Source organism: Magallana gigas, chromosome 9 (assembly GCF_963853765.1).
Source record: "Magallana gigas chromosome 9, xbMagGiga1.1, whole genome shotgun sequence".
NCBI classification, from domain to species: Eukaryota; Metazoa; Mollusca; class Bivalvia; order Ostreida; family Ostreidae; genus Magallana; species Magallana gigas.
In genome coordinates, this window is record NC_088861.1 from 33,094,663 (window position 1) to 33,113,052 (window position 18,390).

Sequence of the window (18,390 nt, forward strand, 5' to 3'; positions counted from 1 at the left end):
AGAGAAGTTGTGTATTCTTTCGGGGTACACATGCATTTTCAATTTACTGTGAAACATATGAACATGCACAGGGAACAATACTACATATTTGTTTAAGGAGGATATTTTTCTCGTGTGAATCGTTTACGAGGAAATTCTGACAGCCACACTTCTGTCGACGATCAGCCGTTGATAAGCTACGAGTAATAAAGGAGAAAAGATGGACATTAAAGTGTGTGATTTATGTGGATGTTACTGAAGAAGGTGAGGCTTTTACTCCTTTTAAAGTTTCTTTTTAACTGGTTAAAATTTAGTATATAGTATAGATGTACATGTAAGTGTTAGATGTTTTTGTTATGGTGTGGGTGTTTGTTTACTAACGTGTAATTTTTACATGTTTCATGGATGTTTAGACTCGCTCGAGGTTCATGGGGGACTGGAAAGGGTAACTGAATTTATCTATTTAAAAAAATAACAGATTGTGAATTTTCAACTCAAAATTCAAAGCAGGGTCTAATTAGAAACATATCATATATTCTTGTGCAGAAGACTCCAAATGTAGTCATGAATACCCTGTAGACATAACTTCAAGTAAATAAAATTGTATACTTCAGACTTCAGAGTTAAAACATGACTTTAATATCTTTATGATGCCGATCATTGTATCATTAAAGAGGTTTAGCAGACCAACGGGTACCTGGTACATGTACTTGTACATGTAGGTTACAAGTTAGAACTATGCCTACCATTCTACCAGTTCACATAATTTTTCTTGTTTAGCAGTTATGATGTGTACTTAAATTGTCCTTGTTAATGTTTTAAATGTAATTTTTTATTCTCTTTTTTTAATCTGACTACTGGCAGTACTGGCGTGCGAGCAGTTCCCTCCGAGGACCATTTCTCGCTGGTGCACTGTTACATCATATTTTCGTATATAATTTTATGTGTTGATAAAATGACGTAACAATGCACTGGTGAGAAATGGTACTCGGCGAGAACTGATCGCACGCCAATATTGATTAATTACAGACAAAAACTGAAGGTTGCGAGTGTTATTTTTTATTGAACAACATTGTTTAAAATAATTCTTTATATATGTGACGATCAGACCGGTTTGAATACCAGTGCCAGATAGCTCAGTTGGTAGAGCACCTGACTAGAGATTCAGGGGGCCCAGGTTCAAATCCCGGTTTGGTCCTTCATTATTTCTCCCATCCTGTTACAATATTGGTGTTGTGACCAACCCCTGGAACTAACAGGTTAACTCGATCCTGCCAGGGATGATCTTCGAGGGTGAAGATCATTTAAGGGGGAGGAATGTGACGGTCAGACTGGTTTGAATACCGGTGCCAGATACATGTAGCTCAGTTGGTAGAGTACTTGACTAGAGATTCAGAGGGCCAGGTTCGAATCCCACTTTGTTCCGTCGTTATTTCTCCCATCTTTTACATATACATCAGATATATGACAGATGATTAAGAGTCATATCACATGTTTTGCAAGATGCAATAAGTGTTAAAAACCTATACTTTACAACAGAATACATTTAAGTGAATATTAATGTTCCTTGTTATTATTTGGTGTGGTTTTCTTGACAGTGTCGCATAAACAATTTACCCGCTCCTAAAACACAAACTTTCTTTTTGTGGATTCAGCTTACCGCTGATTGGCTGCTGTTGCAGCAGACAAATAAGATATGCACGCACAAAACACAATGAACTTATCAGAGAATGAGTTGAGTTTATTTAAACTGTTGGAATTTGGGTATTTTTTTTTAAAATGTATACTTGTGACAAAACATATATGTGGTACATACAGCTGTAGCTTTATGAAGAAAATTTTGGTTAGACCATATATACCTATCATGCAAGTAAATGATATTTACAAAAAACTTGCAATTTATGGCGCACGAAATATACGCTAGTTTTATAAAGATTGACATACATGTAATGTACCACATTCTGTGAAAAATAATCTATTAAAAATTCTTCATTAAGTTTACTCATACATGTTTTATGCTTATTACACGTAGTATTGTTTTTAAAACATGTAATTTATAAGAAAATAAACAAAAACCCTCGCTAAATTTATTTGCAAAAAAAAAAAAAACACAGTAGAATTGATAAAAAATGGTATACCAGAAGCTAATACCAGTACATGTACTTTGACGCTGTTCGGTGGGTAATATTCGTTTGTAATTTACGAATTGAAATATTGACTGTTGCACTACAAGTATGGTAATAAACTCTCTCTGGTAATAAACTCTCTCTCTCTCTCAAACTCTCTCTCTTTCTCAATTTGATAAGTGTTTATACCTATGAAAATTTTTTAATATTATATTATGACTTGATATGCAAATTTTTGATCTTGTACTGCCTAAATGTTATGTCATGTATTGGGATATGTCATACTTATTACACTGCATGGTCAGTGTATTTTTTACAGAAATACTATGCATTTGTTAATGTAAACACAGCTATTACTAGTACATGTATGTAAACACAGCTAATTATTTTTTTTATTTATTTCAGCTCAAAACGGACTCTTGTTACCACATGGCTTTTACCGGTACCTGTTGATTCTTGTGGGTCAGCTCCTGAGATTAACCTGTCACCTCTATCCACATGCATATTCCTTGTGTTCTACAGACTATTTACCGGTAATTCAAATTAAATCCGATAATGCATGAACAATAATGGAACTTGAAGAAAGCATCATGCCATGTTGTGGTTTGTGTTTGATAAGAAATTATGAAAACAAAATTAAGGCTGTTTAAAGAAATTCATAATTGCTGTGAAAATTTGTTTTTCAATAAAAGTATACAATTATGTTTCCTTTATTTTTTATTTCATAAAGATATTTAGATGTGTTTACATAATTGAACCCCCCCCCCCTCTATTTAATTGTCTGCATTAAGATTACATGTAGGATATGTAAATGTACATTTGACTTTGAAATACCATCTGCTATGATAATTACTTTTGAAATGAACAAGAAACAACCTATTTCTACCTTTCTAAGGTAAATATGCATAAAAAAGTAGAAAAACATGTCAAATTTGAACATTTTTCATTGAAATCAACTCTGTCTCCAGCTACCTGGGTGTGTTTGAATTTAATTCTAATTTAAGGCAGATGTCTAACTTGTAGGTTGTAACTTACTGTTTTAGCATGGTTAGAAGGAGACTAGAAATCAGAATAGATTAGATATTCACTAAATATGATTGTTAACTTAGCTTACTTTTTTCATGAAAACAAGAAATCACAAGCAGGACAGCTGTTTATTTGTTAATTAAAATGGTACAAATCATACAATAAACAAATAAAGATCAAATTTTAGAATCATTGATGATTGTTTTCAAATATGTGTGAGAAATTACTCAAGGAAATTGCCACACGTTTCATAAAATTAGGTAAAACATTTCAAACCATGACTTTTTATGAAAATCAAAAGATTGTGGGGTGGGGGATATACATGTAAGGGTATTTCTAAGTGATGTGAAGCTTTTATCATGATTATATCATGTAGGCATATGTTGTATTGAATAAGGTTTCTTTTTAAAGGTGGTTGAACAAAAGTTGACCTCTAAAAGGTCAGGTAAAGATGTTTTACTATGGAGAACCCTGTAAATCTGTGTTTACTAAAGGAAATTGGAAATGGTGGGTTCACTTAAATGGCCATATTTTTATTAAACCTCAATGGAATTGGCAATATGTGGTATTCTTTTTCTCAGAATTGCATTAGCTTTCTTATTCTAAGACAAACCGTCTTTTCATAAAAATGTTAGTGTACTAAGTTAAAGGTACAAGGAACAGTTTCGGATAAAGTACCGTCAAAATTTTTGTAAAATTGAGAGTGACTGTACTTGAAGGTTTATCATTGTTGCGTAGATTCATGAAATGAATTTTAATGATTATCAATAGTTAGAGGGATGTCTCTTGTTGGAATTGGTAAGCAATATTAAGGCCCCTAATTTTAAGTACATGAGAAGCAGAAATAAATTGTGAAACTTGCGGCTATGACAGATATGTTGACTTTACAGTGAAATTGAAGGTTACAAACGGGAGGTTATATAACATGAAATGTAGGTGGATGGGATATTATATGCCTATTTAGTATTTACTGGGTATGAGGACAATATCAAGTTTATTGTCCCCCAAGACAGCAACTATTTAATGAGGCAAAGCCAAGGGAAATAGTTGCTGTGGAATGGGACAATAAACTTGCTATTGTCTGAATAGTCAGTTAATTGGTATTTCATTATACAGAAGAAAACTTTATTTGTCAGCGATGCAGAATTTCTTGATGATAAACAAATTAGAGTTAAATCAAACTTTGTATTTAATGCGGCGATCTGATTAGGTCAGAGGTGTTCCGAGTTTAAGGTGATATGGGACACTTCCATGTTGTGACGTATTGTCTATCGAAATAAACAATAAAATAAAGTGTAATTATATAAGTACATGTAGTTTCTTTTCAAAAATGGTCACCTAACTCCTTAGCACAGTGGGTTAGAGGGTTTACTAGGAACCTGTAAGTCATGAGTTCGAATCCCGCTGGGGTTTTTACAATTTTTACCTTTTCAAATATTTTTAAAAGCTATTTTTTGGTTAAATATTGTAAAATTTGAAAATTCTAAACCGGTGAAAAGTATTCAATTATATAGTACTTTAATCCACATTAATATCGACAGATGTCCCATACCACCTTAAAAAGGAGGGAAATCAAATTCTGCTGATGAATGGTTTTGATGACTATTCACCATGGGCAGATAGCATGGATACTATTTTAAATTAGATAAAAAGGCATGTTTATGCGGGCGCCTTCTAGTGATCAATTTGTCCGTCTGTCCATCCGAGATGGCTTGACAGGAGCATAGCTTCTCTCCCCTTGGCCCAATCTGGCTCATACCTCATCCACAGGGTTCCTTTGGTTGAAGGATGTGCAGTGACCTTGAACCATGTTTTTAGGTATAAGGTTAAGGTCATAGCAGAATTATATATATAAAATCCTTGTCTGGGGCATATCTTTTTTCCCTTTGGTCCAATCTGGCTAATACTCACAGAGTGTCTCTATGGTTAAACGATGTGCAGTGACCTTGCATGACATTTCTAGGTAACGGGTGAAGATCATATCGGATCGTGCAAAAATCCTTTTTTGAGAGCATATATAATTTCTACTAACCCCTATTTGGCTCAGACTTCACATAAGCAGAGCTTGTGAGTAAAGGGTGTGTAGTGACCTTGAACCTATTTTCAGTGAAAAGAAACTGTGAAGGTCATACCAGAATTATATTTTTAAAAATCCTTGTCCGGAGTATATCTTCTCTCCCTTTGCTCCATTCAGCCTCATACTTCACCCACATGATGCCTTTGTTCAAAATATATGCAATGACCTCGAATGATATTTGTAGATGAAGAGTCAAGGTCATATCAGATCACACAAAAATCCATATTTTAAGAGCATAGATATACTCTCCTTTTAGCCCCTATTTGGCTAATATTTTACCTTTACAGAGTTTATTGGTTAATGGCGTGCAGTGACCTTGAACCAAGTCTGTCAATGTGAAGGTCATAGCAGATCTTTTAAAAATTAGTTTTAGATAGTAGATTATTTTCCAAATATTCTTAATCTTGGTCAGATTGAACAAAAATGCATGTATGTTAGGGGGAATGAAATTGAATTAAAAGTTCTATGCCAGCTGGAAAAATTTCAAGTTATAGGTCAAGGTCAAAGCAGAATTCTCTGAAATAACATAAGCGGGGCCCTTTGAAATGTTCACCATTTCAATGTTGTCTGGTTCATAGTAATTTTACATAGAAAATATTCACAGAAGTACATTAAAGTAAACTTTACATCGATAAGTTTCTGACAATTAATGACGCAACGAGCACACAGTACGAAAGGTCAACCCTTTGAAAAGCAGTGAAGAGGAAAAGTTGCTCAGAATTATGTTTTAAACAAAATTGATTTTTTACATAAATTTTAATTTTGCATTCTGGGTTAAGAAAAAAGATGTTAGTTCAAGGTAAAGTAAACTTGTACCTAAAATGAAGTCAAATTTGTTAAGTCGTACTTAAACACATTGTTTTTTTTTTGTTAAGTCGTTCTTGAAATGGTTAAGGGTTTTTGGTTAATTCGTACTTAAAAACATTCGGATCATGTTAAGTTGTACCAAGAATCATTCGATTTTTTTTTATCTTTTTGAACTTATGTTTCTTTGTTACTAGATTAAGAACTCTGCTTCTTAGACGTACTTCTAGCGTTGCTTTCGACATTAGCGGAAAACCCACTCGTTGCTTTGCAACGAGCTTTGCTCTAGTTTATATTGTATTATTTCTTTTACAATACCATACAATTAAACTCTAATAAATTGCCAAATACACGTTTTGATTAGTCACATCGCGGTGCTGATGTTCATTGTGTGGTGAATCACTGGCAACAGTTACTTCTTTGACAGTTGTATCACATTCATTTTCAGTTTCTGGTGAATTTGATGCGTCATTTATTTCATGTTCATTAGGACAGCGTGACAGAGTACGTAGCGTCAATTTCATTTCATCCTGAAGTGATTCATATACCGGTTTGTCTTCTCGATCCCGATTTGTTTCCTCAGCTTTGAGGTATACGGTGTCAGTTGGTGTTTGATGGTTTGTGGTTCGAATTTGAACATGATACGAATCTGTGTCGTTGTTATAGAACATTGTCATGGTTGCATTGCCTTCAAATATTTTATTTTTGCTTTGTTTAAATTTGGAACTAGCTAAATTACGATCGCCATCAATGATAGAGACTGAATAGAAACGCCGAACAGCGTGTCTATAGAATAAACAATTGATAACAATGACAATAACAACAAAGGAAAACCCTCCTGTACAGATATATATCACAATGTATCCGAAATCATCAGGAGGTACTTGTACATCAGAGCTTGTCTTGTTAAGTGGAGATGAATTTGTAAGATTTGAATCCATGCCTGATGAGAATCCAGTACTTTGGGTCGTTTCATTCTGATCGGGCTGCAAGTCTACAGATGATGTTGTCTGATCTAAAAGTTAGCAATGCACCGGTTATTGATTTATATTTACATGTTTCAGTGTCTTTGTGTGTGATAACACTACGAATAGATATTGTACTCTACAGTCCGATAAATTCAAATAACGTATTGTTGGGGCGCAAGCGGGGTTTGCATAAAAAATAAAAGGAATGAAAATCACCTAAATATTTCAATATCTAAAATTTAATTGTACAATTGATCAAAATCATATACATTTAAGTAATAAGGAATCATTCTTCATTATTATGAGGTGATTATTTCGGTCGGGCATGATCAAATCAATCATAAAGCCCTTTAGGCTTCATCGGATTTGACCACGCTCCGACAATAATTGTCACCTCACAATACTCAGAGAATGATTCCTTATTCCTCAAATTGTTACATGTTCCTAATGCATATTTAAGTATGTTATAAACACCAAATTTCAAACCCTTAATACACATTAATCTTTATAGTTGATTAATCTTTTTTTTTCTTTTTTTCAAATGATACAGTTTTGTAAATTGTTACATTGAGCAAAAAGATTTTCAAATGGATGAAACTTACATAAACATCCAACTGACATATTACAGTACTGTTGTAAACATTTACACTCTCCGTTGCAGTTTTCACCATAATACGGATACAGACAGGGCTCTTCACAGTCAGCCCCATAGTAACCTATAGCACACTCTATAATAAAACATATCATACAAATCAGAATATACTTTACATTGCCTGAACAACGTGTCTGTTCTTCATGCATTCATTAAATGTACATACATAAGAAAAGTCTTTTTTGCGCTTCATAATCGGTAATTAGATATAGACCTATTTGTATCATTTTGTTATAAAATATACTTTTACAACAAAGTAATATCTGTGCTCTTTCAAATTTCCTGAACTGTTTAGTTCAAAATTGCAGGAAATCAAAGCTTAATCGTTTTTAATTTATTAGATCTTTCTACGTCTATATATTTAGAATTCAAATAGAACTATCAATACAATAAAGTAAAATGATGTAGATACATGCAATTACTTTTACACGTTTGAAGTGCTTCGTTCCAAGTATATCCAGCACAACATCCGTTTTTCCTATCAAATAAAATAAAACCAAATTATTTCCCATATGCTATCTTGATTTGCAAAAGATAAACTAAAAAAAACCGTGACAAATACTATACGAAGCAATGGAAGCAAAAGCTTAATAATCATTAGAATCCATTGTGACTCAATTTTTTGTGGTATTCGTGGAATTTTTGGGTAGCACCCCTCCCCCCCCCCCCACCCCCCAACAAATTTGCGTCATCAAAGAAAACAAAGAACAAGAGCTAGTGAAACTGAAACAGACGAATCCATAGAAAATACATCCAAACTAGTCAGCAAAAATCCAAAATCTATGAAAATCTCCTCCCACGAATTTAAATGATCCCGCAGTACTTGTTTATCTTTAGTTTAGTTTTTTAATGTTTATTTTGCTACACTTAAGAATGATGCATCACGAGTTTTCTTTTTCAGTTTCTACATTATCATAATAAAATATTCAAAGTGTGTATGCCATACATGTATATTGGTTTTAGAAACGTAACATGTAAATCAATGGAGTCAGGTCGGAATTTTAGACAATCCGGCATTTAGGAGCAATATAAATATCTTTTTTAGTCTAAGATGTAAACAAATGACGATTAAAAGGATATGGTAACCGTCTAAAACATAAGTCTTAAAGTGAACGTTCTAATACAGTCGTATAACTGACTATATCAGTCGGTAGTCAATTACATAGCCACATTTTTTAAATTATAGATTCAGTTCCAATTGTGTATTAGGCAAATAATGTACAATATGATACATGCGACGTTAACCACGTAAAAAATGACAGTGCTATGTATAGAGGAATTTCGCCAAATTATTAATGTTGGACGTCTTTATGCTCTAATGAACTATATGTATATGGATTAGTACAGATTTAATGACAAATAAATAAATCATCAAGTTATGATTTACAAATAAATAGAAATGAATAGAAAAACAATAATCTAACCCTTTTTATTCATTATGATAATTTTTTGCACAAATGTCCTTTTGTAAACGTTAAACGCATGCATTAGATATAGCGATAGGTGTAATATTTGATGCAATGGTTGATGTGAATAATTGATTGTTAAAATACATTATCACCAGTAAATAATTTTAATCAAGGTCCATTTATTTTGAGTTTACTAACACGTTTTAGTAAAAATAAATCGAGTGTCAAAATAGTATGTTATTCAATAAACATAATTAAGTTCTTACCCATCACATAATCTGCCAGCTCCTTGAGCAGCAGTCTCTAAAAACCCTGTATATCCAAAATATATTTGAAACGCTAGTAGGAGCCTCCAAAATGGCATTTCGAAAAAAAAATCTAGATGTAAGGTTTATTGAATTATTTTTTTTATGTAAGTACTTTGTCTGCGGAAATTACATTCTAATGGTTTTCATTTTAATAATTTCCGGTTTGCATCGCATACATGTACATCATATCGCATTTATAAATAGAGAACCAATTTAAGTACAAACTGTAATTCAAACTCCTCTCTTCTCTGCGTTCCGTTGTGAAAATTCAAGTCTTTTTAGTTGGATCCCTAAATTGGGAACACGCACTATGAAATTGGTTCATTGATTTCGTTTAAAATGCATAAACATTCATTTAAACTAAGTAGCACTGTTTAAGCTGAACTTTCTTTTTTTTTGGGGGGGGGGGCAGGTTTTTTAAAAATGACATACTGGTACAGTGTCAACAATACGCCAATAACCTTTTAAATCTATCCTTCTTAACATATTCTATTTCAAAGAACTTAACATTTTTAAGCAAGAATGTTTCAATTTTCATCAACGTTACTCATACATATACTTATCCAAAGTTTCTGCAACATTCTGCAATATTTTATGATTGATAAGGCTTTCAATTCTTTTATGAATTAAAGTATGAACGATCATGCATATTTAAAGCTGATAGTCTTGCCTTAAAATCCTTTCCATATAAACAGGTAATAACGGCTCTAAAACGAGTCTTATACGAGAACAGCACGCTATGCATTTGTTTAGCAAAGATAGCGTGTTTAGCGGACAGAAGTCGATATTGAAGTACATCACATCTGTATTTTACATTCATCTTTGTCTTAAATACAGTATAGCCGATAACCTGCAGTTGTGTCTGATATTTGGTAAGCAAAATAAAAGATTATCCATAATCATGGTAAATCCTGCTTAATTTGCATGATTAAAAAAAACGTACTTTAAACGTGTTATTTAAAGGTATTTAAATTACTTCCCTGTACAAAAATAAATATGAGTGACGTTTCTGTTTCGTTTTAAAGGAAATTCCAGTGAGTTTACCTGTAAAAGTACATGAACTGCATGTAACTAAGGTAAATTAGAATTATTTTAAGCTATGTATTTGTTTAATACATTATTCTTGTCGAAGAAATATGCAATTATTGAGACACAGCATTGTCGATTTTCTTAACGTTTTTATTGTAACTCCAATCAAAAACGTAACGAATTAATTAAAAATTGTCTTTCAGTTTCGATTTGAATGGTAGAATTTCTAACATCCAGTTAGTAGATATCAATACATTTCAAAACGTTAAATGTATACTAAACTGTTGCTTGAAAATATATATTTTTTTGTGTTATGATGCTTGTTATAAAATTCTCAGAAGAGAACATTTGCAACACATTTAAAGTATGTAATTTCGCTATTACATTGTATTTTCTCATTGCTGCTATGTTATGACTATGAAAGGAATAAATATCTTATACATTTTATCTAAACTAAACAATTCAATTTTAGTTGAAAAGATAATAAATCTATTTTTTAAAACATCTGTGAATTTACGTGGATTGTTTTTATTATTTAGTTTAAATCATGAAGATGTCTTCGAAATACATTAAAAAGTGTATGCAGATGACCACGACAATTCCAATATTAGCCGTTGTGTGTTTTTTTAGGAGAGCTCAGGTGGAATCTCTCTCTCTCTCTCTCTCTCTCTCTCTCTCTCTCTCTCTCTCTCTCTCTCTCTCTCTCTGTGTAAGATGAATATAACAAAACTAATATAGATTTTGTGGGGAAACTATATGGATACAGGATTTTCTTTAAATAATAGGATTCGCGGCCTAGCAAAATGCCTCACACATATTTTTTATTGCTTTAATCTGGAAATTGTTTGCTAGGGACGATCTATCTCAACCTTCCTTTTTTCTTCATTAGTTTTAAAATCACATTCTTGTCAAATCTAGCTGGACTTCGCGCGCGACAAACTTGATGGAATGACACGAGTTATAAGAGTAGGAAACTAATATCATGATCGATGTTTCCTTTGTTAAGCTCAGCCTCCCTTAGTGGCGTTTTTGCGAAATTTCTGCGTTGACCATTACATAGTAACGATCATTGTCATAATCAAATAAGACTCAATGCCTTAATTATATAATTATATCGAAATGTTAGTTCAAAGTGAGCAGAAGAAAATTGATTTTCGATTGGTTTATTGTTTACAACTACAGCAATGGATTGTTAAGTAATATTGTTTAGCAATACGGTGAGTCATTGCTGCTGTCGGACCTGGCGTATACATTGTTTTAAATAATCTAAGAAAATACAGTAATTTGAAGATTCAAACAAAATATGTCAACTAAAAAAGAAACAAATTACAAAAAAACGTATTTTCATAAATCTTTTAAAACTTTTCTTTTTTTAGTCTTCGGGTTTTTTTTCAAGGGTTATTTCAAACTGTTCTATGTTTCAAATTTTCATAGGCTGAATATTCACATGCATTCTTTTTATACATCATTAAGGTTCAGACAGCATACTTGGATGCTATTGTTTGTTAGGTAGAGTTATCTAAGAATCAATGGCGTCTTCTAGCAAGATGATGGTTTTGAGCACATCATTGTTGATTATAACAAACTCGGAGTTGAAAGAAGCACCATCAGCGGAACTGGACAGTTAACAACCAACATGCAACTTACAAAAAGTCCTTACATTGTTTCCATGATAATTGCAAATCTAGCAGACACTGCATAGAAGGGCCAATACACAGTTTGTAGTCCAACATGAGGTAATAAAAATAACGTCTTTAAATACTATAAATGATATAAATTTGTATGTGTACTTTTGTATACATGAACATTGTAAATGTAGAGCTTCAAATACTGCTATCTTTTTCTTTTTCAAGGAAATCAATGATTTTAAATAGTGTGGAACATGCAAAATGATGCCGCTGCTTGGGATACAATCCTGCTGTATATAAATACCTCAGACTTACAGATTCTAAGATTTTGAATTGTAAAGCGGAAATCGACTTGACAATATGAGTTATATAGAGAACATACGTCTCTTTATGATATGTAAAGCGTTTTGAAAATGTGTTAATGTTACCATTATATGAGTATATGCTAAAATAAAATACAACATACTAACAGAAGTTTATCTTTTCGATTTTTTGGCATCTTGTTCAGTTATTTACGTTTTGGTTTCAATTGGTATAGTCCACTTGCATTTCCCATAGGCGGTAATGTTAACGTTAGGGTTCATAGCTCCAGCCCTAATTTTCGTTCAGCAACAAAGAACCTCTTGAATGTAAGCTCATCAAATTGTCTCTTTCCTGTTTAAATTTCGTGGTGTGAAGTCAGATTCGTTTTCCGGCAAAATGCATCTGTATTGAAACGTTCTGAAAATAGGGAATTTCATAAATTTGGAAAGGGTGAACATCAAACAATTTCAATTCTTTTCTTCAAATGATGATTCAATTTTGACATGTGTCTTTTCTGACATGTGTCAAGCATTTTGATTTAAATCTTTATACACTCTGCAAGTATAGGAACTATTTTGTTTAATGGCACTACTTTGTTTTCCTTCCTATTCTAAAAATAGTTATAGGGATATACCCAGTTAGAAAAGATTTGTCATTGAAAATGCATTGTTGTATATTTTGTTTATATTTAGGTGCTTTATTAAACCATATTGTTTAAAAAATTTATTAGCGGAGATCCAAGCCTACAATTAAATAAGGTGAGGTCACCAGACCTCGTACACGACAAAGAGCACACGGCGGGTATGACCGGTCAGCAGAGGATGCTCACTCCTCCATGGCAACATATCTTACCTCTACCTATTTGGAGGTCCGTGTCGCTCTGCTTTGAATTTTTTGTTCGTTTTAAGGATTTTTGATATGGTTGACGGTTTGTTATTGTCATTTTTTCATTCTATTTCAAAATCAATACGCATATGTTGTGGCAAATGAACAATTGGTGAAATAAACCATGAGAAACTTAACAGATCTGCATAAGTTGTACATACAGTGATTATGACATGTTTAAATGCAATAAATGGCAGGGTTTAAAAATTTCACAAAATAGTAATGTGAAGGGTCATAACTCAAATAAAACTTATCACATAAAAATTTCATGTAAGTATAATATCTATCAATTTATCATTTCAAACTACAGAATTTCGTGAAACCGTACATATACTTCGTGTTCGAGAGGAGCTGCACTAAATATATATATAAGTGCTGTAATCGATAAAGGTGTACCTATAACGTTACAGGAGGAAAACATTTCGTTAAAATAATCGAATCAAATTCTCCTCTATATTTGCAAATTCAATCAGTACATATTGAGTCATCATTAACTACGATTTTCCTTGTAACTCTATTTAGTAGTTACCGAGGAGATGCGTTGAATAAGTGTTTTATTACTATAACTTGGAACAATTTTTAAAAAAAAAGGGCAACATTCCTCGAAAATCAATGAACACGAACTTTCGTGGGAATCTGCAAATAATATGAATTATGTCCTTGTAACCTACATAACTGCTGAAAGTATTTACACCGTTTAAAAATTTTAAAGGATTGTGTTGAAAAAAAAAATACTCTTTTCAAAAATTCCAAAATGCCACGTTCCTACAAAACTAATAGTAGCCGGTTTTTCAATTGAAAGGCACATTTTTACATTCTGTAATACTAAGTTTCTTGGACTAACTGACTTTCTTACGAGTCATGAACGATTTACTCCAGCGACTTGTTGCGTATGGTATACTAAATATGAGATAATATACATGTATTCTACTGAAAATAGTATATAATAGTATATAAATAGTATATTAACTAAACATTTAATCAATATTTGAAAAATTCGGTAACATTGAGTTTATATAGAAGATAACGGCTCCCACTGATTAATGAATGCAACGTGCTATTTGAAATTAAGGGGAACCCTGTATACACATATGAAACAGCAAATACAATGTCTATATTGTATGATAAAAGCAAATTACATGACTGTATCGAAGAAATTTTATTTTTTTCTCATTTTCGTTAAAGTTTTTACATTGTGTTATGATGTGTTATACTTTGTTTGTTTTTTAGGCCGATTCTGAAGAAATAACCTCCTCCTGTTACGCAGCAAAATTACAAATTGAGGATCGTTGCCCGTCGACTGAGTCTGGATGGATCCGTCAAGCAAAACTGAAGCAGTGCTCAAACATTGTTTTACCGTGTCAAAAACAACTTACTTTGGAGTATCATTGTTTACAAAACACTTGGCAGAATCGAACAATATCCGTTTGTACACTGCCTAAATTCTTAAATGGTAAAACGTTGTAGAATATGTTAAAAGCAAATGCAAAAGAAAATGTGCATTGAATTTAATAATACAAGGTGCGTAAAATTCAAAGTAAATAGTAAATGTTTTATTGCCCGCCAACATGTTTTTGTCTCAGATATTGTTGATAGTAAAATAACATTTAATTTTTTTTCATATGAAAGAAAAACACGAATAAAAGAAAACGATACAGTTAACCACACAAACACTGTTATAAAATGTTTTTTAGAATTAAAACTTTTAATCCAATGCTTTCAATGTTATAAGTGCGATAGTTACATGTAAATGTGTCTTAGAGAAATCGTATTTAATATTTAAATCATATAAACAAAAATGTTTATCGTTAACAATGTGTTTTTCACATTTTAGGCCACAAGTGTGCAGAATTCAACCTTAGAGGAAATAGCATACAGCCTCTTTATGAAACAAACTGTAGCCAATACATCCCCCCATGTCCATTCCGATATTCTTCAGTGGTTGCTTATAAATGTAGGCACTAACTTCTTTTACTAAATATGTATGTCAAATTAAAACATTAAATCATTGATGTACAGAATTCAATTAATTATATTATTTTACACGATCGTTATATATATATTTTTTTTGTATTTTAAGACCAAATGTGCTATATACAGAAAAACAGTAAAAAGACTAAAGAAGAAAGTATCAAAGTTGATCGAAAAAATGATGGGACTCAAAAAGATATTAGTGTCGACAGTGTGTGGAAATTTTTTAAAGATGTTGACATAATCTAACAAGAAATAAAATTGATGTGGAATTAGAACTCCCCTACACATAAATAGTTATTGTATAAAAGCTACTATATTGGTATTGAAACCTTTAATTTCACTAAATGTATCTACATTGTGTGTTTCTCTAAATCATTTTTTGTAGGTCTAATCTAAAATATCCATGGCCTCTGGTCGTATTAGTTTTATTTGTATCTGTCGGAGTTGGAGTACATTGCGTATGGAAAAAAATATGCGGGAAACAACAACGTTCTAGTATGTATAAAACTCTCAGGCTAAACACTGTCTAGTAATCGGGTTTTTTTTTTTAATTTTACATTTTTTAAGGAGACAATATACATTTTATCATTTAAAAAAGACAGTATAACATAATAAAAAAAATTGTTGTCTTTATAGATCATCATAATAGATTGGTTACAACGGCTGTTGTCACAGAGAATTCGTCCTTAACAGAGGTGGAGTTGAATGGTCATCTAGTTTAAAGTACTCTCTAAGTATGACGTACATACACGTGCTTTGCACTAATTAGACCCACAGATTTCCCCCATTTATTTAAAATCTGCATTAACGAATTGCCAACTGTGTGCAATCTTTCATACAAACTCTATTTTTTCAATGTTCTTACCCGCCTCTGTTTTGTATACAGTGTATATATGTTTATTAGTGATGACGTCACTCGAGAAGGGGCCAACCTAAGTGAAAAGTTGACATGTGTTTATGTGATAAATAAACATCAAATGCACATTTACTACGTTATCAAGCCAATTGTTGATGAGAAAATATCTCCACAATGTAAACATGTTATGAGTTGTTTAGCTTAATATATAATTTTTTAAGATTAGAATTAAGGAACTGTTTTATCGAAAAGCGGCATGTACAGTAGCCAGGTGCTGTTTAATATTTTACGAGTAAACAATATTATATAGGATTTAAACACAAATTATTTTTTGGTATCCGTGACGAATAATAACATATTGGTATAAACATACGAGTTGATAATATTGTAATCCGATTCTCATACGTACGATTTATTAATGCGGGATACAGGTAAATTTGTTACCTTGTCCCAAACAATTTCAATTTAAACATCCAATATTTTCAAAATTTACGGTACCTAATTGATTTGATTTTTTACTCTAAATTTTAAAGGGCCTAAATGAATTGAATTCCTTTCGAATGTGTATACAATGTACACAAAATTAATGCGTATCGTATTCTCATTTAAAAAAAAAAAGGGGGGGGGGGATAATTGTTAAGTTTTAAACGGGGAATGGGTAAGCTTGACCGCTTTCATTCAACGTCTCTCTCCTGCTAATACGATAAAAAGTATGTGTCAAGATACAATAGATGCTTGATATAGGCTAGTTATAATTTAAAGTAAGTATGCAAGACTAATTCGACCGAACAAAGGGTTGAATGAGTTGTTGAAATACTTTCTAAATGTATTGAACGACCAAAAAGAGAATTGTTTAAAACCATCAGCACTGACATGACACATTAATGCTAACAACTGTCAATTTTCTTTTATAAAAAAAAAAAGGTTTCAATTCACATTGTTGCATTGTTTAAATAAAAAACTTCTTGTCGTTGTTTTAGAAAAAATTCTGGCATTCCGTAAAAAAAAGTTATAAAACGGAAAATTCGCAAGATCACGCACTATTACGCATGGTAAAAACGCAAATTAATTTTCCCAATACACGCACGAGCCTGCACGTTACACGAACGATCACCTACCTTACACAAACTATTTGACACGATACGCTTGTTAACAATAACATTGGTATCACCGTATCAAGTAATTTTAGTCAAGGGAGATGAAGCCGGAATGTTTAAAACTCAAAAACACTTTCAGTTACCGCGCTTGAAGCAGCTTTAAATAAAACATCTGTTAAAAAACAACGCTTACAAATCTATCATAAAACTCTGTTACTGAAGATTTATTTTTAAATCAACATATTGCATTATAATAGCATCGACACTTTGAATCAATGATTGCTTGATGTTCCTGACAGATACGGTGTTTAAAGAGTAATTTTAGACTCCAACAATATTCTTGATTTAGATTCATTAAGGTAATGCATCACTGTCTTCTGAGGGGATCCAAAAAAAATAATTCAATTAACGGGTGTTTAAACAATCATATTTAAAAAAATTCATAGAACATTTTGTAACTAAATTTCTGTTAAAAATCCAAAATTACTTTGAAGCATTTAACTGTGAAACGAATGGGTCACATGAAAGGTTTAATTTTTGTATGCGTAAAATGATAGAAAGAATGTCAAAAATACTTTAAGTAATGTACAGTGTTTTAGAAAGAATCAACCGAAAAACCATTTATCAATTGTTCATTAATAGCCATATTTTATTAATAGAGACAAAAGTAAGATATATAATTTAAAGGAAAATCTTCAAATCAAATCAACGCACTACACATCTTGTCTTTTTTACTCATGAACAACGCGCGAGTTAAAACAAAACCTTTGTTGTTTGAATAATTAAGCAAAACATGTAGATGGAAATGATATTTTTTACGTTGTTGAATACTACTAATATGACATTACCCATACAAAAGCTTGACAGAGGGAGATGAAGCCGGAATTTTTTAAACTCTATTCATGTAAGTTTTTGTGAACTTCCATTTTTTTAAAAGCACCATTCAAAACTCTATATCATAAACACTCATTTGATTTCACCCCCCCCCCCCCCCCCCCCGAAATTTTATATTGGATTTACGAAGCATTGAAACTTTGAGCCAATGTTTGATTAATTTTCCTTACAAATATCATGTCAGAAAAGTTATGTAATTTTTGAAAAGGATAAATATCATTAATATAATTTATTAGTACAAAACATTTGTAAAAAGAAAATCTAATTTTATCTTAACCAAACGCAAGTTCAAACATATTTAAACAATTTCTATATGATTATTTACTTTTTAGTGTATTTTTCAATAAAATAAATAAAACTACTTGGAAAATATAT

At 31.9% G+C, this 18,390-nt stretch overlaps 2 protein-coding genes and 1 long non-coding RNA gene across 6 annotated transcripts; 2 read left to right on the forward strand and 1 right to left on the reverse strand.

The window, feature by feature from the left end:
- Positions 1–6,304: 6,304 nt before the first annotated feature.
- On the reverse strand, positions 6,305–9,676 carry LOC105332075 (uncharacterized). Its single transcript, XM_034477674.2, has 4 exons — positions 9,308–9,676; positions 8,055–8,110; positions 7,583–7,708; positions 6,305–7,027 (listed from the first exon to the last, which is right to left on the reverse strand). Exons 1-4 carry the CDS (start codon positions 9,403–9,405, stop codon positions 6,345–6,347), a joined length of 963 nt encoding a protein of 320 aa, XP_034333565.2. The 5' UTR covers positions 9,406–9,676; the 3' UTR covers positions 6,305–6,344.
- Positions 9,677–10,336: 660 nt separating this feature from the next.
- Positions 10,337–16,336, forward strand: LOC117691495 (uncharacterized). Of its 4 annotated transcripts, none has more exons than XM_066072153.1 (5): positions 10,337–11,018; positions 14,425–14,619; positions 15,029–15,148; positions 15,554–15,663; positions 15,805–16,336. In XM_066072153.1, exons 1-4 carry the CDS (start codon positions 10,926–10,928, stop codon positions 15,557–15,559), a joined length of 414 nt encoding a protein of 137 aa, XP_065928225.1. In that variant the 5' UTR covers positions 10,337–10,925; the 3' UTR covers positions 15,560–15,663; positions 15,805–16,336. The 4 variants fall into 4 exon arrangements, 1 of the variants encoding a protein (XP_065928225.1); XR_010709680.1 differs by having other exon boundaries at positions 10,349–11,018; positions 14,425–14,715; XR_010709678.1 differs by having other exon boundaries at positions 10,360–11,018; positions 14,425–14,647.
- Positions 11,031–12,480, forward strand: LOC136271722 (uncharacterized). Its single transcript, XR_010709681.1, has 2 exons — positions 11,031–12,114; positions 12,232–12,480. It is a non-coding gene; the product is annotated as an uncharacterized lncRNA (long non-coding RNA).
- Positions 16,337–18,390: the final 2,054 nt, after the last annotated feature.